Source organism: Trachurus japonicus, chromosome 2 (genome assembly GCF_045865225.1).
Source record: "Trachurus japonicus isolate A0001 chromosome 2, Traja_1.0".
In the NCBI taxonomy this organism is placed as follows: Eukaryota; Metazoa; Chordata; class Actinopteri; order Carangiformes; family Carangidae; genus Trachurus; species Trachurus japonicus.
In genome coordinates, this window is record NC_140908.1 from 11,820,615 (window position 1) to 11,843,253 (window position 22,639).

A 22,639-nucleotide genomic window follows, 5' to 3' on the forward strand; every position below is an offset into this window, starting at 1 on the left:
CACTCAGACTCGTGCAGAATGGGATTAATGTTAAAAAGCCTCACTTGTAGGGTCCCTCCAGTGGCACTTGTACAATGCCTTCCTCCTCTGCAATAATACTGTGTTCCTCCTGGAGAAGGAAACAAAGGAGAAGAAGAATAACATCAGCTACACTGGTGGAACCAGTAGCGTTTGGTCATCTTAGACAAGATTCATTACTGCACCTCTTCTGCTGCATCCTCCAGCTTCTTCTTTTTCCACTCTGGCATCAGGTCGTCCAGCCAGCTCAGCTCCCTCTTGGTGAAGATGAAGTCCAGCAGCTTACGGATAAACACCAGGGCCAAGACCTGGAGGAAGAGGATCGGGGACCAAGAGTCACGTCGCGTTGTGGAAACGTATAATAAACACACCGCATACACGAATACGCAATCAGAGGTTACCATCATGGGGAAGACGATGGCGGCCTTGGAGGTCTTGATGATCCACAGCAGGGCCAAGCAGGTGAGCTGGATGATGGTGAAGAGGTGGACCTTCCTCAGAGGGACGTGGCGAAGGTAGATGAAGTCCGGCTGGTGTTTGGCCGGCATGCCGAACAGCTTCAGACGGTCAAAGAACTGCACACATTTATGAAGAGACATGGGACATGAATCCTCTGGAGGCGAGTTCTCGTGATAAAACACCAGGGCCCAGTTGTTCAAAAGGTGTAATCTGGATAAAAATTATCCAGATTTTGAAATCCCCTTTTTTGCTATCCAGGATCACGTAATCTGTTTTACTTTTATCCCAGTTGTTCAAAGCAAAGTTGGATTGGATCAGTCTGATCCAAATCCAAATTTTCAAGATTACCAAATCCGGATAATGAGTGCTCTAGATGGGACTGTTCATCACACTGAAAGCTGATTGGTCTGTTAACTGAGTGTTGTTTTCTTTGCTCTTTGTTGTTTCTTCAATGTCTTTTAAACAGCCAGACTCCATCTGGTTGGGCTGTTAAAATAAATTGAAAAAAGCAAATATACAGTTCATTAGTGAAATTGTGAATATTTCCCCATGTGTTTCAAATTCAAACTTCAAATTTCAAAATTCAAACTTAAAATTTTAAAATTCAAACTTCAAATTTCAAAATTCAAACTTCAAATTTTAAAATTCAAACTTCAAATTTCATTAAATTCAGTTTGGGGAAAAGTAGTTGGGGAAAAGTTTTTCAGTTGTCGAATATTCAAAAGTTAACATTATTTACTAATCACTGTTGTGGTTTAAAATTAGGTGCAAAATATAAATCAAGAACTGTATATATACTACTTTATGAATATTGTTTATTTGACCAGTTTGAATTTAATTTAAATCACATTTTGTTCCTGTAATCCTACCTGAATCCACCAAACTGCTGGGATCAGAATAATCCTGATTTTTTGGATCAAAGTTATCCCGATCCTACTGAAAAGTTTTGAACAACACAAACTGAGGGTTTTATCCAGATCAAAACCAAGATTGGATTACGTGATCTAATCCGATCTCAGAATCCGTTTTTGGTTTTGAACAACCCATTTTCAAGATTTGATCCAATCCATTACCCAAAATCCGATTGGATTACCTTTGAACAACTGGGCCCAGAGGACAGAATCTGGACTCACCTGGATTCCTCTGAGCGAGGAAGCCCCCATGTACAGAAAGACTCCGTACAGCACAGGCATGGGAATGAACTGCAGACGCAAAAATACATGTTAAAAATAAGAAAATGTATGAATTAACTTCATTGTTATAATTTGAGTTTAGCTTAGTTTCATCCAATGGAAGCTTCATGTGCCTGTCCTTCAGGGTGCTGGGGAAGAAATGCACCTTTAAATCAGTTTCTAATGGTTTTTATATCGTATGTAGCTTGTGTTTAGTGTGAACTGAGAAATTAAAAAACATCTGGAAGGAAAGATTAACGCTCTAAGTTCTATTTACAGCGGGGTAGTGGTGCACTTTCAGCCTCTTGTGGCCAAATGTGAGTATTACAAAAACAAAGACATAAAAATAATGAAAACAATCCTGGAATTAAATTATCCTGGAAAAAGGAAAAACAGTTTTAAAGTATGTGTTCGTTTGTGTCCCGACCTTCAGCACAGAGGTCATGAAGACGGAGCAGCCCATCAGGGTGAAGATCATGAGGCCGGTGAAGCGCTGCTCTCGGATGCCCAGGAACTTGGGCTGCTCGCCGGGGGCCGAGCACTCCGACTCCAGCTTCAGGCTGTTGACGTGGGAGATGGAGAGCACGGTGGCCGCCACGAACCACGGCAGCCCCATCACCGAGCACACCCCCAGCATCACCCCCACCACAAACAGGTCCAGGTGGTAGCCACAGCCTTTCTGCAGGAGGTATGTTATGTTATGTTTATTTATTTGATATGGACATCACAAATACATTGAGACTGTTCCAGTGGACAGGTGTTCGTTAAGAGACTCATTAGATGGGTTTGATTCCTGTCTACTTTTTCAAATATTTAACGTTTTCAGATTTTTTTGTCCCATTAGAAATACATTGGAACAGTCTTCAAACTCTGAAACTACTGGTCCTACTTTGAACCTAATTTGCTTCCACATACTTTTACCTACAGACTTCATTCAAATTCTGAAGACAGTTTGATTTCATCAAAAAATGGTCACAAGTCACAAAAAAGTCCTCTACTTACTTGTTATTTCTACTCTTTTCTTTTTTTTTAAGCATCATTGAAAAATCTCACATTCATCAAAGTCTCAACCTCTACTTCCCCATTCTTGTTAGTGTGTCAGCTACTTTGAACTTTAACCAATACCACTTGGTCTGGCCACATGAGCAAACTTGATAATGCATATACGCCCCCACCTATTCTCTTTACCTCTTTCAATCTTGGTTTGTGTTAATATGTTTCTTGTTTATACCACTGCACTAAGATTGATTTGCACTGGAACTTTGACCAGAACAGACCAGATGCTTTGCTTGAGTGTGTTTAGCACAAGTGCTAATTTTCAACACCAGTCCATATAGGCGGCTTATCTAAAAATACAGGATATATTATCAACAGTATAAGATAAAACCAAGTGCATGACACTACATCATGACAGTAGCATACTAAAAAATACAGAGCACAAGATCAACGAGAGGAGATTGAGCAAACAGTCTCCAGTTTCAGGTGAGTGGGTAAAGTGTTCCATAGGTTAACCCCTTTTATTGAGAAGGCAGACTGTCCAAATGATGTTGTGCACTTGGTAACAATGCAGTCGCCATTGTGGGAGGCTCGTGTGTTTACTCGGCTTGAGCTACAGCGTCTTTTTATCAGTGCAGAAAACAGGGCTGATACACAGTTATGAAGACATTTAAAAACGAGTCTGATATTACAGTAAATTGTAAAGTTTTCAAATGCAAGAAGGTTGTGTTTTCTCAGGATGCCGCAGTGGTGCCATCTCATTGGTTTTTGATCCATAATTTTTATTATTATTATTATTATTTTATTATTTATTATCGTAGACGGTGGCATTTAGATACAGTCCAACCATAAATCCATATTTTGATCCATGTTTGCTCGAAATACCTTCAACTTGTGCTCCTTCCTGTTGATGATGACAGCCGTGATCTGCTGGTCCATGAAGATGAGGATGGTGCAGAGCAGAGCTGGGAGGAAGGTGATGATGGTGGTCCACCAGGGGTTGGGCCCCACAGGGTTGATGAGCCAGCCACGGTCATCCCTGGTTGGCTGCAGGACAACGGAAGCAAAACATTTAAATCGTTGAATTGAAAATAAAGATTCTAGTTATTATATTACATCATATATTGTTACTCATTTTCAGTTTGAATGATTGTTGCCTCTTAGTTTATGTTATACTTCATGTTGTATATTCTGCTCATTTTGATGGCTAGAGGTAGAGTTGGAGATTAGCAGGTTATGAATGATGTAAAAGCACCAGCACTGGTTAAAATGGTCATTTATCAGTCTAATTCTTTTGTTTTTAGGTGTAGAACTCCAATTTAAAATAATTCAGGCCCTAATAAATTAAAACCAGAAAGAATATGAAAAAGAAATTGATTTTTTTTTTTTTAAAGGTAATCAAAGTAATCAAAAAAGACAGAATTAGCTTAAAAAGTTATGGTTGTGGTTAGGTTGAGGTATATTGAAAGGAAGTGGTTAGGATAAATGAAAAGGGACACTTTGTGTGAAGTGAAAAATAAAAAACTAAAAGTATAAAAATGAGGTAAAAGTGCTGGTACAGAGCAAGAGATAGTTACTAATAGTACATACAGTAGACTGATAGTACAATTAATAAAAGAATTAGAAGGAGTCAGACTAATATTACAATCAGATAATTGATTTGATTCTTAAATAAGAGATCCACAGTTGTGTTGGGACTTAAATTGACTTTTGAAGTTGGAAGCACTGAACAACAAGTGTGTTGATACATTTGTGCCTCAGCCTGGTTCATCACTTTATAGCGGTATTATCATTCTGCCAGCGTATAGACCCAGGATGAGGATGTTTTTCTTTTAGTTCCTAAATCTGTTTCTTTCAATTATTTTTCATGCAATTGTAAAAAAAAAAAATATATATATATATATACATACTATATATATATATTTCAGAATAAAATGTTTCGTTTCAAATGTGCATTTTCCTCTGGACGTACTTTGAACTTGCTGGGGACCTGTAGTTTGGGGGAGGGGATCCCCAGGGCGTAATCCACCAGCACCATGGTGAGGATGGTGATGAAGACGGCGAAGTCGCTGATGATGGAGCGCACCTGAGAGGGGGGGGGGGGGGGGGGGGGCAGAGTCCACGTTACACCTCAGGAACAACTGTACTGTGCAGCGTCATCACCACAAGGCGGCGCCGGCGGGCTGTCGATTAGCATGTTGAGCATCACGCCACACACGAGTGTCATCTCAATGATAAACCATAGAAATACCACACACAGAACAGACACAGGCTGCTGTGGCCTGAAATCACCACTAGATGGCAGCATGATCTAAAATGACAGACTGGGATTTTAGAAGAGAAGTAAATGTAGGGCTGCATAATTTAACAAAGAGCTGTTTGTGTGTTATTATGGGATGCGCTGTACCTTGGTGGGGAAGTAGCGGCTGGTCTTGAACTCCTTGAGGAAGGCCGACATGAAGACGGTGGAGAAGAAGAGGACCACGCACCAGAAGAGGACGTCGGGGATGTAGGGGCCGTGGGGGCCGCAGGCGGTGCCTTCAAAGTCCCCGTGCAACATCTCGCACTCCTACTGGCACCAGAGGACACAGTGATGATGATGATGATGATGACGATGATGGTAATTAGGATGATGAGGAAGAGGGCGATCGGGGATAATGATGTCAGCGAGAGAGATGAGGGAGATGATGGATGTGCGGCGTCAGCGGCCGATTAGCGAAGTGTTTTATTTCTATGTATCACACACATACTTAAACCAGTGGTTCTCAAAGTGCGGTCCGGGGACCCCCAGGGGTCCTGGAGAGGGTTCAGGGGGGGTCCCCTAATTTTTTCTCAAAATGTTACCACTTTTTCGGGGCGGTGTTTAGCTCAGTTGGTAGAGCACCAGCCCATGTGTTGAGGCTACAGTCCTCACTGCAGGCGGCCCCGGTGCGAATCAATTAAAGGTGAAAAAGCCCAAAAATGTACTACAAAAAAAAAAAAAAATCCACTTTTTCTAGAGATTTCATAACTTTTGGGGGTTTTTTTGAGAATTTTTTCAAGAAATTTTGTAACTTTTTTTGGAGGGGGGGGGGGATTTTACCACTTTTTTCCAGAAATTTCGCTAAAATTTTTCCAATAATTCAGGCCACTGACCGTAATTTGAATGTACACTGACTAAGACAGTAACATTATTCAGTCTCAGAACAAATATTTGTGTATTTCTGGTGTTTATTATTCAAAATCTTGTCTAATGGGGATCCATGGTCTAATTTGTGTCAATTTAGGGGTCCTTGATGTAAAAAAAAAAGTTCCAGACCCACTGACTTAAACACACACACATAACGTGTCGCTCTGCCTTCCCACGCGCCCCTGTGGCAGCACGTGTGGCAGCGAAGAGGATCCGCGTCTCGGCGCTCATTCTGCACGGCTGAAATCCTGTGAAATCCTGCCCACGCGTTCTTAATCCCCTCCCAGACTCATGGCGCTGCTTGATAAAGCCCAGCGTAGGGGGGGGGGAGGACGAGACAGAACACACAACACAACACACAACATGCGCCGTGCCAGGAGGGAACTCACTTGGCGTGGTGTCGTTTCGGGTTATCTCAAGGATCTTCTTAAAAACCATCATTAGAAGTCCACTTGAATCCAAACCGTCATTAAAGGGATAGTAGCATTTTTTTTAAAGTGGGGTTGTATGATCTCCAAATAGCCCCTAAGTACTTTAATTGCAGTAGCAGACTCTCTGCACTCCTCCCGTTAGCAACACCAGCCCATAATAGCCCTGCCCAGAGATTTACAACATACATTGTTGTGAACAGACCCAAAGAAACGGCCTATTTTCACGGCCTAAAAGAGGTTTTACCTGAAAAAAAATACACAGTTCCATTGTTCGCTATAATATAATTTTTTCCAGCCCCTCAAAGTGCAGGAAAAACACAGTTTTTATTTGGACCTAACCAACTTCAGGTAAAACCTCTTTTAGGCCGTGAAAATAGGCCGTTTCTTTGGGTCCATTCACAACAATGTATGTTGTAAATCTCTGGGCAGGGCTATTATGGGCTGGCGTTGCTAACGGGAGGAGTGCAGAGAGTCTTCTACTGCAATTAAAGTACTTAGGGGCTATTTGTAGATCATACAACCCCACTTTTAAAAAAATGCTACTATCCCTTTAAACCTCATCAAACATGCCTTGATCTTCCAGATTAACCTAATTTTTGTGCAACTAATCTTCATGTGTTTTTTTCTGATCTTTCCCTCCACCGTTCCTTACCTTGACCTCCAGCATGGTCCAGTTGACCTGCGAGGCGGTGACGTTCCTCTCCTCCCACAGCAGCAGCGTCTCGTTGCTGGGGTTCCTGGGCTCCACACAGGCACACCTACAGAGGAGCAGATAGGAGAATAACGTTGTTGTTTCCTCTTTGTGAGTGTAGAGAGGAACAAAACCTCCTCTGGTGAGTGTGTCACCATTTTTGTCTCAACTGTACAAAAGCAGATGTTTAATTACGAGGCTGTGAGGCTTAAGTCTGTCCTCTGCACTTCACACTGCTGTGACTCCGTGCTGCTTTATCTCTATTTAATCTTTTAGGCTATTTTAAAAATGTCTTCTTATTATTATAGGGTCTACTTTCTGAGGTTATTATCTTTGCTGGTGAGTAACACATTTGATTCCCTCATCCCATCTGCCATAGCTGAACTAAATAAGACAATGAAAAGAACATAACCAGGGGAATGCACATGTAAATGTGGGGTGCGGGGTCTTATGTCTCATGTTTTTTTTATGTTCTTATGTCTCTATGTAATTGAGGTGTATGAAATGTGGGAATGTATGTTAATGTATGTAAGTTGCACTTCTCGAGGCCGCTCTGTACGAAATGGTGAAAACAATTTTCCTTGGAAAGGACAAATAAACTCATCTATCTATCTATCTATCTATCTATCTATCTATCTATCTATCTATCTATCTATCTATCTATCTATCTATCTATCTATCTATCTATCTATCTATCTATCTATCTTCATGTTTTTACCGTGTGGGATGACAATAAACGTATAAACTGTATGAATGATAAACTGAAAACTGATAAGAAAGAAAAAATAAACCTGAAGCTTCAGGCTGAAAATGAGAGGGACAGAAATAAGTAGTGGATGTGATGAACCCCTGGATGACATTACAACTGTATCAATTAATAAACAATTAAAAGACACTATGCACTGAGTCTATGTAGGTTCTCAGTTGTCATGGTGATCATTAAGTGCTAAAGTTGAACTGCAATTGAATTTCTGGATTTTTTCTCCAGACCAGTCAAAACCACAAATTCAAATAGTTGTACTAAAGTATCTGCTTGTGTAACCATCTGAAAACTGTCTACATTAAATATGGTTTAGATTTTAGATAAAAATCATCTTTTCTTTTTAGCTGAGGAGGAATAATGTAAATATCAAGACATGTGATTATTATGAAGACTGGTACTGAGTAGTACAGTGATGCTCTTAAAAATAGTCCCGCATTGGTTTGGTCTTGATCTTGACTCGGCTTGTCTCAACCCTCTCAAAGTCTTAGTCTGCTCTGACTCAAAACACTTTTTTTTTTATATATGTGAATATTCCTGTGATATCTAACTCCATATTTTGGATTTCTGCCTGCAGACATTTTGAGGATCAACGTGTCGTTATCTGACATTCTCTGAGCCAAACACAACGGTTCAATAATCGACACAACAGTGGTCACTCAGTAACGAGCATAATCAGTGTTTTCAGCCTCATGTTCCTCCTTCACAGCGCTTAGTGAACAGGTCGGCCCGTCAACATCAAGTGACTCACTCTGCTGGCATTTTACTCCACTAAATGTCAGCGTCTCCTGCTGCTCGCCGCGCTGGAACAGAGGAGCACACGAGGAGGCGTCGTCGCCGCCACGCAGCCGCTGGTTTTACTAAGCGCGCGTGTTCTGGGGCAATGCATGATGGTCCTGACACACGCTCGACATGGGATTATAGAGCGAGAACACACCACTATACCACTGCACCATCTGTCGTTACATGATGCAGCAGAGCACACGGGAGGGATGTTGTTTTTGTGCAGTTTATGGATTGTGTAGAGTTTTTTTTTTTTTGGAGACCTAGTTTAGAAAATGTGTGAAAGCTGTAAAAAAAAAACAAAAAAAACTGTAGCTGTGGTTACCATTATGCATCACAAGTGTATCACAGTGCACATTTTGGTGACTAATGATGTGAAAGATGATGATGATGGTTATTATTATTATAACAAACAGGTTAAAAAAATGTGAATATGGCTGTAAGTGCTTTAACAATTCAGAAAAACTGTCATATCATGTAAATTCTATGTATTTTTATGTACTTTTCTTGTAATTCCACTAGTTATTTTGTCTATTAATTAATAAATTGTTATAAAATAGTAAAAATTACACAAAAAAACGACACATTTAAATATCTAGGGTTAGCAAAAACAGAAAATAGTCACATTTGTGTAGCTGATTGATCCTGAGTGGGTTAATTAACTGATGAGATATTGCCACATTTGCATCATTAAAATAGGTCCTGTTTACAATTTACCCACGATGCACCTGTTTTTATCACTGGATTACACTGAAAATTGTGAAAAAAGCCACAAACCATCTTAAAAAAAAAAAACTGTAGCTGTGGTTACCATTATGCATCACAAGTGTATCACAGTGCACATTTTGGTGACTAATGATGTGAAAGATGATGATGATGATGATGATTATTATTATAACAAACAGGTTAAAAAAATGTGAATGTGAATACAATTCAGAAAAACTGTCATATCATGTAAATTCTATGTATTTTTATGTACTTTTCTTGTAATTCCACTAGTAATTTTGTCTATTAATTAATAAAATAGTAAAAATTACACAAAAAAACGACACATTTAAATATCTAGGGTTAGCAAAAACAGAAAATAGTCACATTTGTGTAGCTGGAATAGCCGCTGTTGCTTAAAAAGCCTTATTGATGCTGGACTGGCCAGTGGGTGCTAAGGAGTTAACTGATTATCAAGATTATAGCAGTTCATCCTGAGTGGGTTAATTAACTGATGAGATATTGCCACATTTGCATCATTAAAATAGGTCCTGTTTACAATTTACCCACGATGCACCTGTTTTTATCACTGGATTACACTGAAAATTGTGAAAAAAGCCTCAAACCATCTAAAAAAAAAAAAGAAAAAAAAGAAAAGAGCCCGGGGCTTTCAGAGGAGCACTTACGAGTACTGCGTGAGCGTCTGAAGGTTGTTGTTTTTGTTGATGGGGTAATGCACTCCCAGGTGGATTAGCTTCTCCAGGGCCTCGTAGATGAAGATGATGCAGATCAGCGCGGCAAACGCTTCCTCGGTGAAGCGTGTGATGTAACAGACGAGCGAGCTGGCATCAGTGGCCACCAGCAGCAGACACAGGAAGGCTGTCCACAGGCCGATACAGGCCCTCAGGGAGAGGTAGGAGAGGCCGTAGTCCCTGGGAGAGACACACACACACACACACACACACACACAGAAGAGTGAAGCATTACATCAGGCATCTCTACTCGAGCAGAAAAGACACACATCCACCTTTCAGGAGGGGGAAATAACCCACTTGCAGAACTTGAAGAGGATCTTCTCAAAGACGAGGACGGGCCCCGTGCTGCCCAGGATGGTGAGAGGCTGCCCGGCGAACAGGGAGTAGGCGATCCCCGTCATGGACGCCCCGAACAGGGACTCGATAGCACTCTGGGAAACGAACAGAGAGATATCAGATGATCAGAGTCACAGAGAAAGATGGAAAAAGTTCATCGAAGCTGCGGAAAAACTAAGCCAATAAAACCATCAGCTCTGTCGCAGTGCAGTGTTTAACAGCAGAAGTATACGTAGATGTTTGTAGGTGTCTGTACCTGTTAGTTTGTGTAACTTTTCTGTTGTTTTAGTTTGTTTGCTTTTTAGTTTTGTTGTTTTTTGTTGTTTAAATGCTGAAATTTTCATTTCCTTAAAAAGAAAAAAACACAAAAACAGGGAGATAATTTAGGCTTATCTGAATCGCTGATGCACGTTCAGCTGATGTTATCATTTTTCCAGTGTGAAGGAAAGTTGAGCAACATGAGTCGGTTTGTTTTTTGTTTCAAGGTGCCTCTCGGCAAGACGTGTTGGCTCTTTGATTCACGTCTTCCCTGGATGTACAGTACGCAGCTTAAAAAGATCCCACCTTTTTCCCCCAAACTGTTTTCTAAATTCCCGCTCCCAATGAAAGCAGCAACGTCCTTGATACAAAGCGACAGAACCCTTCTCGGCGTCTCTTTCTTACCACTCGTCCCTCCGTGGCCTCCCCCAGGAGTCCGCCGAAGGTGATGACGGGCGACATGCAGGCGCAGTAGAGGAAGAGGAAGGAGGCCAGACACTGCAGGCTGAGGGCGTCGGTGTAGTCCCCGAGGTAGTGGGGAGCCTTCCTCTTGATGTCATAGACCAGGCCACCGAAGATCCTGGAGAGGAGACAGGTGTAATGTTGAAGGGGACTGGACTTCTTTTCAACTCCTAAAGATGTTTCTTTGAGACAATTATCACTAAACATCTTCATGGTGATGTGTAAATACTCAACTCAACTCAACTCAACTCAAAGTTTATTTATATAGCACATTTAAAAACAACCTTAGTTGCCCAAAGTGCTGCACAACGTACAAGTGCTAGCAATATAAATAAAACAACATAAATCATCAAACATAGATTAACAGTAAAATAGGGCAGTAAAAACAGTTACTAAGATAAGATAAAACAAATAAAAGCTATACTAAAAGATAAACATAAAAGGTCAGGGTGTCAGGGTGAGTTGAAGGCCAGAGAAAAGAGGTGAGTCTTTAAAAGTGATTTTAAAAGCTCCAGGGTTACAGCTTACATATACATGAATTACAAATACATGAGCTAACACGTCATTACTCCACCATCCCCTAATAATTGAATAACCTTTGACTTTCAATGAAGTTCCTTGTCAACGAGGAGATCAGTATTATGTCTGACTTTGTACACTATATCAAACTGAGCTAACAAATGTACAAATTCAAGTAGTGTTAAAGTCAAAGTCCAAGAAGACTAAGAATAAAACATCAGTAACGAAATGTGAATGACATGGAAGGTAAATGTGATAATTGGACCAATCGTCTCTTCACAGATGATGATTTTCTGCAGCTCTTTGCTGGAGAAGTTAAGGGGAATTTAAGTCAGGGTCACATTTGTAGTCACAGTTTTGACTTTTTTTTCTTTATTAAAAAGTCTTGACACTGTTTTGGCTGTCCTAGATAATCCTAATCCAAATGAGATAAGAAGCTCTTACTTGTTTGTTTATGAGTGCAAGGCTGAGTTAGCAGTATGCTGTCATTTTTGGATGCTTATATCATGCTTGATCGCCTAATAAACACCTTCTCTTTATCTTTTTTAATCCACACTTAGAATCAAAAGACCTGGCAACCAGGAGTTGTGTCTTTACAACTGCTGCAGGTTTCACTATAGCGTCTGTATGTATTACAGTACCATACAGACATCAATTTCCACATCTCACCTTTGGGAATATGCGACCTGTCTAGTTTGTGAATTGTTGAAATAACCTGTATCGGGGCGTAGCACTGCATTGATTCAGAGTGTATCACCTGCAGTGTGCCGGTGCGTCTCTCCACTGCAGAGCAAATGTTTGAACGGAGCGGTGGACAACTGAGAGTACGAGCCACTGCCGGTGTATTTACTGTGTTGGTTACATGTGTGAACCGTCCGCAAGGCAAAATATTGAGCAGGGGGGCTGAAGCATATTCCCTCGCTGAGACCTCTTCTGCGTTGTGTATATCTAGGTGTGTGTGTGCGCATATGTCGACTCATGCGTCTCTTAGTATGACTCTCCTGCTCTGCTGCAAAACCCGGGCCGGGGGTTGAACTACAGAAGCTGGAGGTTGTTGCTATGGTAACGGTGGGTGGGAACCTTGCTGCTTTAGTCTGAGCGATAGCGATGCCATGTCCCGGAGGTGGTGGTGGGTGTGTGTGTGTGTGTGTGTGTGTGTGGGTGGGGGTTGATGGTTGGGACTGGGCCAACAATCTTTTAGCTGGGATGAGAGCCTGTACCGCAGCATACTGCAGCTCAGCAGCAGCACAGCACACACTGCTCTGCACTGCACTGAGAGGTAATGAGGTGATGTCTGGATGATGACAACATGATATAAATATTTATACGTCATTATCTTTCATTCCTTCTTCTTTAAATCAAAGTAATTGGTAATAATAGTGTATTTGTTACTGAGAAATGTTTAAAATCTAATTTTGAGAGCAAAAATCCCCTTGTTATCAGCACTGGTGATTACTATTGCCATAAAAAAAGGGTTAAATGATATAAATAGACAGCTCAAAGTAAGATGCTCAAGTTCTAACGGAAAGCATTATTAAATTGTCACAGGCACTAAGTTTTGTTATTGCTATGTAGCCAAAGTTAGCTTTAGAAACTGTTTACTTATCAGAAAAGAAGAAATGTGAGTTTAACATCAAATGTCTTTCCTTTCCTCACCAACAGCTGTTTCCTGTGTTTGAAGCTAACGCTAGTGTTAAGTGCAACCTCTTTAATGTCTTTTACTCTGCCAAAGCTAGCATGATAACAGGCTAGCCCTGTTTCCTAGCTACATGATAGCAACTAGCTACTGTATTATAACGGCTGTATTATAACCTGCTGTATTATAAGGAAACACAATGACTGAAACTAAAAAAAAAGAGACATTTTCACGAAAGGTAAACATTTTTTTTTAGATATAGTCCCTTTAATGCACTATTACTATACTATTTGGGAGGCTAGCAGTTGAAAACACTGAAGGTCCTCAAAAGAAACAATACCATATCATTATAATATGTGGTGTAAAACAGATGTAATCAAGTGACGTACTGTATGTACAAAGCAGCATGAGGAGCAGTGTGTGAATTATTTGTGACTGCACTCACTTGGCAGAGTGTTGTTAAATAATATAACATTGTTGCAGTATTGAAGAAAGCGACTTTATGTGTGTGCTTAGGTAGGTAGGTCTCTCTTAAAAAGAATTCAAACTCAAACAAACGGTCTTTGCGGGGTTGAAGTGTGAGGAATGATAATGGACCAGTGGGGTAAGTCTCATTCTTCAGCTAAATTTACAGTTCGGGGACAGGGGAGGCAGCTCAGTGGCGACAAGAAGACAGGGACAAAGAGGAGCTTCGAGAGCTCAAGGCTGCGCGTCGCAAATCACGGCGTGTCTCTCAAACACTTACCTCCCGGTGCGCTGGAGCTCGGGGCCGCCGTGCCCGCCGTGGTCCTCTGACTCACCCAGATCTGTCACGCCGTTGGGAACGGGAGGAATCTTCCGCTTTTCCTGTGTGGTTAAGATCGCTGTCAGTCAAATGTTTTACAACTCGTCGTCGAGCACCAGGTGGACTTAAAGGTCACCATTTGTTTTTTTATTATAAAATAGATCTATGTACTATATTAATTAGGGCTGGGACGATATGCTTTTCTCCCGATTCGATTCTTCTACGATTTTTTGGATGGCGATTCGATTCAAATTGCGATTCTACGATATTGCAGATTCTCTCGATCTTTAGTCTGCATTTTTAACATTTATCTGCACACAAATATGTAGGAGCCTATAAATGAACATACTCCATTATAAAGTGAACTTAAACCCTTTTCAAAAACCTGTACTCTCTGTATGTAAAAAAGGCTAACAAATGCACATTGCACAATATTAAAAATATGTAAAAAATAAAAATAAAAAAAATCGCTAGATATATACTGTATGTGAATCGATTTTTTCTCCCACCCCTAATATTAATGCTGTGAAAGTATCAAAGTGCTCAGACAACTAAGAAATGCACACAGGTTGTGTTGAGAAATTGGGCCTTAATACAAGCTGATAGGAAATCTGTAACGTTGTGATGTCACAACAAAGCAGTCGCCATACAAGCTATCTGTCTAGCCAACAACCACCACCAAACCAAATCTCAGAGCCTTCTCTCTCCTGATTGGCTGACAGTGATCTGTTGTTACTAGAGTGTATTTTCCTATCATTTTAGGTCTAAAAGAATGAATCTGAAGATTTTCAGTTTAATCGCTCCTGTTTTGCGGTAGTTGCGTCTGTCCCCGCATCGCCACGGCAGCAATGAATGGGAGTGGATGTAAGTTCCGCTGTTGAGGCTGTTTACATCCCTCAAAGCTGCAATTTTTTTCCACAGACAGCGTCAGATGGCGACTCAAACATGCACCGAGAAGTTTATTTACTTCAAGCAAGCCCACATGTTTGTAAAACTAGATCTAATTCAAAGTCTCCCGGAGTCTCACGCGAGACCTAGTTGCCGTGCTCGGTGTGTTCAGGTGCAGTGGGAAAAGCTACCGTTTGTGTCATAAACACAGGAATATCAACTCTTTACTTGCTTGAAGTTAAAAAAAACTTCTCGGCGCATGTTTGAGTAGCCACCTGACGCTGTCTGTGGAAAAAAATGTACACTTGAAGCAAGTCAAGAGTTGATATTCCTGTGTTTATGACACAAGCGGTAGCTCCCACTGCGCCTGAATGCACCGCGCACGGCAACTGGGTCTCGCGCGAGACTCCGGGAGACTTTGAATTAGATCTAGTTTTACAAACATGTCGGCTTGCTTGAAGTAAATAAACTTCTCGGTTCATGTTTGAGTAGCCATCTGACGCTGTCTGTGGAAAAACATTGCGGCTTTGAGGGATGTAAACAGCCTAAACAACGGAACTTACATCCACTCCCATTCATTGCTGCCGTGGCGATGCGGGGACAGACACAGCTACCGCAAAACAGGAGCGATTAAACTGAAAATCTTCAGATTCCTTCTTTTAGACCTAAAATGTTATGAAAGTACACCCCAGAGTTGAATTCGCCTGGAATTGTCCTTTAACATGGACACAAAATGTGACAAGAGTAAAATATGTGACCTCTAAATCTCCTCTGGAACCTCAGCCCTATACCCTAACACCAGATGTTTATTCCAGAGGTTAAAAGACACATACATAACCTCATATTCATGAATCTAGCACATTCTGAGTTGATCGGCATACAAATTTAATCGCACAGTGGTGAGTCATTAATTCACCACAGGAACAAGACCTGACAACAACCTTCTTAAATCATCTGAAGCTCCTGTCTTTTTAATTCTCTCAAAACAAGATGGCTGATCGCTTTACCAGAGTGCGACCAAAATAACTAATGGAGGAAATACAACTAATGTTTTGTAGAGGATTGAGAGCAGAACCCCGGGGAGCGGCATCAAAGCGGAGTGAGTACAACACAGTTGAGATTAGAGAACGCAGATGTTTAAATATTTCTGAGCAGAGGGGACTCACAGGCGCATTATGAAAGAACAGTAACATAAACTCCTAACAGCCAGAGAGTGAGAGGTGATGTGGTTTATCTGTTTGAGCTGATGTAAAAGAAAAACAAAACAAAGAAAGGGCTTCACCTGAGAGGGCACATTTTTGGGAGGCTCTATTCTGATGGAGGGGTCCCACTCTCCGGGAGGTAACACCGTCACCTGGTCCAGAAACTCATCAATGCCCGCCACCAGGTCGTTCCTGTCTTTGGCTTTGTACGCGACATCATGGAAAATCTGTAAAGAGAGATGACCATTCAAGTAGTTATTGCTTTAACCCCTAGAGGTCCAAGCCATTTTTCCCCATTTCTTGCCCGCCTGGTCTTCTTATCTAAAAATGCTTCTGTATCCTCAACCCTAGAAGGTATAATCAAATCAGTAACATCTTTTTTTTCAGCACAACCTAGGCTATCACAATATGTATGCTGCACTGATGTCAAATGAATGTATAAAAAGTTAGATGTCCACAAATACAAAAGAAAAAACAAAATCGGAAATGTCATCACAAGTAACTTATTCAAAACACACAGCAAATATATTGGAAGTTTGATTTACACCTTTGGAAATTGTCTAATAAAGTATTTTCTGTGAGAGGGGAACAAAAAAACACATCAAAGTCAATATAATTTACAACTACTACACTACTTTCCCCCCGCTACATGGTGTCAGTATTGCTTTGTGTATAACTCCTCCTACGACGCTGGCGTAAGTCAGCATGCGTAAAAGCAGTGATGAATCCCATTGTACGCCAAATACGTATGACGAAGGCACGTACACGGCATTTTATTGGTCAACAGACCCCAAACACAGCGCATCAAGATGGCGGGCCGGGAGGAAATTATTACCGGAGAAATTGACAAATTATCGCAAAATACACCAACATTCCATTGGAATGCCTTTATTGAGTTATTGTTCAAAATACTCCCCAACTTCACGGTGGATTATAAAACGCCAGGAGGTGCTAGAAACGAGTGGAGCACGACATCGGAACGGCCGAGGGGTTTCCTTTCAGTAGCTTTTCAAAGTAAGAGCCTACGACACTCAGATATGAAAATATGATTGAATAAGTAATGTGTGCTCTGTTACATCGTCGACGATGCAGCGGACCCGGAGTGCATTTTCATGGATTTACACATGGAAACTCATATACCAGCGTGACAGGGGGTTTACAGGGCAGAGGATTATTCCTGCCTCCATACATAATGAAATAAATAAAAAAAATATAATATTCACAATATTATCATACAGATGAGTGTCAGTCGATTTGTTTCTCATAAATAAAATAATGGTTTATTTAAATTCTGGTGCTGGAAATAAAATCTAGAATGATGGGTCGATCATCTCCATATATGATTGCTATTTTCAAACATCCCAGAGGATCGCCGGCAGTGAAAAAAAAGAAGAAAAAAAGGCAACATCTGGCTCTGATGATGGTCAGTAATATTAGCTCAGAGCTGCACTGTGGGAAATCCTGTCACATTTTCATGTCGTACTCTGTTGATCCGCAAAGGTCAGGCTCTCAGTGAAAAGCATCCCTTCAGTCGGTAGGTGGACCTGGATGCTTTGAGCTAACTATGAGAGTTTGAAGCTGCAGTAAATAAATACAATCCATCTGGGGATAACTAAAATATTGTATTTGTTTTGCACAAGCCATGATGATCTCCACATGTTCCTGATCTTACCTCGTCGGTCATCAGCGTGGCAATGGACCGGCCAATTTCATGGTACTGGGGACCTTTTCCCAGAGGGCCGAGCAGGATGAAGAGGAATCTGTTCAACACAGAGGAGGACAGATGAACTTGTGGACCACACACAGGAAACCAGACCCACATATTTTGAAAAATACTCTGGGAGGAAGTGGGGTTTGAGTTTGATACCCAAAGGTATTGAAGGGAGAGGCAACTATAACTCCTACAAATACTACAGCAATTAAATGCATCACACCGATCCTCCAGCATACAACATCTGAGAAGATAAAGGATAACTTGGTGACTAAGGTTGCAAAGGGGCAGAACATTTCCAGTAAATTTCCAGAAACTTTCCATGGGAATTATGGTAATTATTGTGAATTTATGGGAATTAACTGGAAATTGGGCGTAATTTAAACAAACTGTATCATATCCAAACATAAATGTAAATATGTTCTTTTGTCATAAGTAGACATCCATGCAAAATAATACAATTAAAAAACATGACATTTCAACAGATTTATTTGTGAGTAGAACTTTATCAAGTTTTAATTATTGTATGAACAATCAATTATTTTACTAAACAACAAAAACATGAATGGTGAGTAAAGTGTTACTTACTATATTGGATTAAATCTGGTTGTTTTAGCCAAGATTATGCTACAATATATTTTCCCTAACTATATTTAAGTTCCCTGTTAAAGGGACAACGAGGAGTTTCTATTTGGTTATAAAAAAGTCTCACGTTAATGTGGATGAATCTACGCTACCCACACATGTTAATGGGCCCATTTTCGATAAATATATCGTTTTGTCTCTATCGTTATTTTGTTATTATTAGTGGCGGCGGAAATGCTGGGCGAGCCGACCAGCGTTTCTTTACTTTCGGTTTTGTGGCGAGTCATGAGAATAACGCCACCGTATTGCCGTTTATGGTGGGAACTACGACGGTATGTGATCGTCTTCCAACCTCTGACTTTAATTCTTGATGAATGAAAACATGAGTCTGTCTTGCGCCGGTCAAAGAATTTCACGGTGCGCGGGGAGGCTCATAAATGTAGTGTGAAAACGCTTTGCTTTTCCAAAACTCCTCGTTGTCCCTTTAAATGCATCACAGTAAGGTGGCTCCAGCATACAACATGTGCACTGAGAAGATAAAGGATAACGTGGTGAATATGATAATGTATAAGTTGAAACGGAAATAAACACTCGACACAGACACAGAGGTAAAACTTGCTTTTTAAAAAGCAGTTAAAAATACATCTCAACTTCTCTTGAATTTCCCGCTCTTTCCTCTCTCTCTTTCGCTCTCTCCATATCCCACATCCTTACTTTGTCTCTTTATGAGTTCAATTAATGAATTTTTTGTACCTTATCTCTATTGTCTCTATTTGTTACTGAATCACTTTGCACTTTATCTCTTTATTTTTTTCTCATTTCTGTTCATTTTGCTCATATAACATTGATTATGTATGCACTTTAGCTCTTTTTTTTTTTCTATGTTTATTTGTTAGCCATTGAAATTTGTCTTGCTGTAATTTGTTATAAGGGTGGAACTTATGTACTGTACAAGCCAATCGGCTTCGTTCCCTCCTTGCACCATTGAATTTAAATGTGTGCTAAATAAATAAACTCTAAACTCTAAACAGACCGAGTCGTACCTGGTGGTGATGGGAACCTCGGCCAGGCCGTTGAGCAGCACGGCGGGGGCCAGGCGGACAAACGCCACCACGGGGCGGTCTAAGAATTCCAGCTCCCCCACCAGGACGTTGGATGCCTCAGCACCAGGAGGGATCTTCTTCATGAAGTGGAGGTCAATCTGTGAGACGGAGGGAAACCAGAACAACACTAAACCTCTGGACAAGAGAGAAGTTTATTTTGTTAAAATACGGTTTGATAAAGAGGTAGAAATATTGTAGAGAATCATCTCAATGAAATTTCAAAATAAAAGCTGGATCTGACTCCACACAGGAAAAGAAAATAAGCTTTACTCCTCAGTTTCCCAGGGCGAGAAGCTCACGGCAAAGATTTCACACGTAACCCAATCTTGGTTAAATATTAGTTACTAGTTCTCTGTCCAGCTATCAGTGTCCGTAGATAAACAGCAGGCTCGGCGGTGGGTCCGGGCCGCTCACCTTGCTGAAGTCGACGGCGCTGTTTTCCCGGCTGACGTCCTGTTTGCCCTCGTTGTTGGCCGGCTGGGACTGAGGTGAGACCGTTTGGCCTGTTCATGGGCAGAGCGGGAAAACCAACAGCATGTCAGTTTCACAGAGGCTCGGCCAATCACAACACAGATTTCCCACACAAAGACAAAGGGTCTCCAGTGAGCGACTGCAGGCTTGAGTTACATTCTCTGAAAAACATGATACAACAGTGAACTTTTGCTGTAGGTGCTGCACCTTCATTAGTGAAGGTTTAGCCTTAATGACAAAATATACAATATTGTATCTTTTTCAGAGTATACAAGTGAGTTAGTGTCATTTTAAGATTATCTAATAAAAATATCAGTAGTGCAGAGGTGATTTTAGGTTAAACTTACTCTACATTCAAGTTTAGCAAACTAAACAAGGCGCAATCTTTAACTTTATTTTGAAATTTACACATCGAATCAACTCATGAATTGGTTTTTTAGTTTGATTTAGTTTTGCTGGGAAAAAGTCAAAGATTGCTCCTTTTAAAAATTCTGTTTTAGGTCATTTATTGTGATGTGAATACACCTAAAGGTGACACAAAGGGAGTGGTTTTTCAGTGAGGGTGCAATACTATTACTTAAAGAAATAGTTACAAATTCACTTTTTTGCCAAGACTGATATCACTTATGAAAATCATCTAGGTATGATACAACATGTTACTGAGCTCGTGCATTATAGCTTAAATACTTCTATGTCCACACTACTAAACTATCTCTAGCAAGACCAGTGTTTTAGCTTCGTATCAGAAGCTCAAGCTACTGTATCTGTGTCCATAATAACACAACTGAACAACATATCACATGACCAGTCATACATACAGTACTGAACATGTGCGAGACAGTGTAAACAGGAAACAGGAAGCTGACTGCTTTTCAGAAAATACGACAAACAACAACAAAGTAAAAAACCAAACAGAAACACAACAACAAAGTCTAGCTAGCAAGCTAGGCTAGCTAAGTACAGTAATAGCTACTTCATATTTAGCATGAGTGGTATCAGTCTTTTCATCTGTGTATAAATGCATTTGTCAACTATTCCTTTACATCCCAGAGGCAACAAAATGGAGGCTTTGCTTTGCCATGAAGTTAATTTACAGCTAATCTATCCCTCTCATTGTTACTAATCAATGTTATGTGATGAGTTTAGATGAACATGGTTTCTTGATCTGCTTTGGTGTTTAGTCATGAAACACACGGCCGACAACAACAAGAAGCAGAGAGCATCATCATGAGGATACTGCAGGTGCACTGCACCACATCCTATTGGGCCTCATAAATCTGCCAGGAGTTTTTTTCTAAGATAAGAAAGTAGATGCATACTTAATGCCATCTACTTTTCTTTTTTTGGAGTTGCTTTTAAGTCTCAAAAATAGAGCAGCTAGAACATTTTAGGCTGTGAGCTTTGCATAAAAAGGAGGCAGTAGAAGTATTTCTTCTTTTTAGTCTTTTCTTGACTGCACATAACCCATCTGTAACCTCTCATGACGACACTCTCCCCTTTATGTGTTCCTTTACGTAAAACTACAGCTACTTTCTCTAGATTTTTAGTGTCTGGCGCCCGCTGGTTGCCTGTGAAACTGTCCTGCTCTGTGTGGTCCTGTGAGATGGGACAGTAGCCTTGAGCGACTGCCTGAAGGACACTAAGACGTTTGAGCTTAGTCTCGCCAAAGGGCATGTGTGCGGTCACGTCGCCATGGCTCCCGGAGGAGCTCGGAGGTGATGGAGAGGTAGACGGACACGACATGCAGCACACACACTGTGGCCATGCCACACGGGGGGGAAATGCTTTTTTGGGTGAAGCTTTTTCAGGCACACACTTGTGAGACTTTATGGTTTGATAGTAGAGGCTGTTTACTGGTGAAGTGAAAGACACACACACACACATGCGCGCACACACACATGCATAATACATAAGACACACAACACAGAGAGACACAAACAAACAGAGAAATTGAGATATCAAACAGCAGGAAAACAGTAACACACTGGAAAAATCATGCAAAGGATTACAACATTATACACAGAAACAACACGGTATATATTTACATACAACAATTATATGGTCACAATGGAAAAAGCAGAGAATTTGCTATAGATACGTATGTGTGTGTGTGAGTGTGAGTGGAAGTGGAAGTGCAAACAGACCATTTGCTCACCATTCTTGTCCATGGAGTGAGGCTCAGACTGCTTCTTGCCTATGTCAGCAAAGGAGCGGACGATGGGGATGCGGTTGGCCAGTTTCTTGTGGTTCTGGTGGTGGTGCTGTTTGAGCAGGGCCTCGCGGATCCTCCTCCGCGCGTCCTGACCCACTGGGCCCGAAACCTCGTGCTGATCCAGAACCATGTCTGTCGGGGAGGGGGAGGGGGAGGGAAGGGGCAGATGTGATGTTGGTTTCCATATTACTCCTCCTCAAACAGCGTGTGTTCATGTGTGGCAGCCAGCGAAGCTAAGCTGATTATTTCAGAGAAAAAAAAACAAAAAACAACCCACTGCTGCTGATTTAATTGCAACGAACCGGGTTACGGTTTGCTGCCCTAAAAAACTAAAGCACAGTTCCCTAATTCCTTCCTAAACCTGGTCAAATGAATTTTTGGATTGTCGGCCAAGCACATTTCTGGACGGTCATGCTGATCTGACCGACTGAAATGGTGATTCTGTGAATTACTGCTGAAATAACAAAGAGGATCATATGATGTAGAATTAATGTAGTATTAAGTCAAGCTGTAAAAGAAAGAAATATATTATG

At 41.0% G+C, this 22,639-nt stretch overlaps 1 protein-coding gene across 8 annotated transcripts in view; it reads right to left on the reverse strand.

Annotated features, from left to right (window-relative positions):
• LOC146990915 (sodium-driven chloride bicarbonate exchanger-like) overlaps window positions 1-22,639 on the reverse strand; it is a 55,847-nt gene that overhangs the window by 4,981 nt on the left and 28,227 nt on the right. For all 8 annotated transcript variants that reach the window (XM_085801219.1, XM_085801254.1, XM_085801244.1 and 5 more), the window contains 18 exons: window positions 22,050-22,238; window positions 19,838-19,926; window positions 19,364-19,521; window positions 17,697-17,784; window positions 16,105-16,251; window positions 13,896-13,996; window positions 10,939-11,113; window positions 10,237-10,370; window positions 9,871-10,116; window positions 6,898-7,003; window positions 5,053-5,214; window positions 4,618-4,731; window positions 3,531-3,692; window positions 2,077-2,328; window positions 1,611-1,679; window positions 420-593; window positions 204-326; window positions 45-109 (listed from right to left, as the gene is read on the reverse strand). In XM_085801219.1, the coding sequence (XP_085657345.1) occupies window positions 45-109; window positions 204-326; window positions 420-593; window positions 1,611-1,679; window positions 2,077-2,328; window positions 3,531-3,692; window positions 4,618-4,731; window positions 5,053-5,214; window positions 6,898-7,003; window positions 9,871-10,116; window positions 10,237-10,370; window positions 10,939-11,113; window positions 13,896-13,996; window positions 16,105-16,251; window positions 17,697-17,784; window positions 19,364-19,521; window positions 19,838-19,926; window positions 22,050-22,238 (2,554 nt within the window). The remainder of the gene's footprint in view (window positions 1-44; window positions 110-203; window positions 327-419; window positions 594-1,610; window positions 1,680-2,076; window positions 2,329-3,530; window positions 3,693-4,617; window positions 4,732-5,052; window positions 5,215-6,897; window positions 7,004-9,870; window positions 10,117-10,236; window positions 10,371-10,938; window positions 11,114-13,895; window positions 13,997-16,104; window positions 16,252-17,696; window positions 17,785-19,363; window positions 19,522-19,837; window positions 19,927-22,049; window positions 22,239-22,639) is intronic.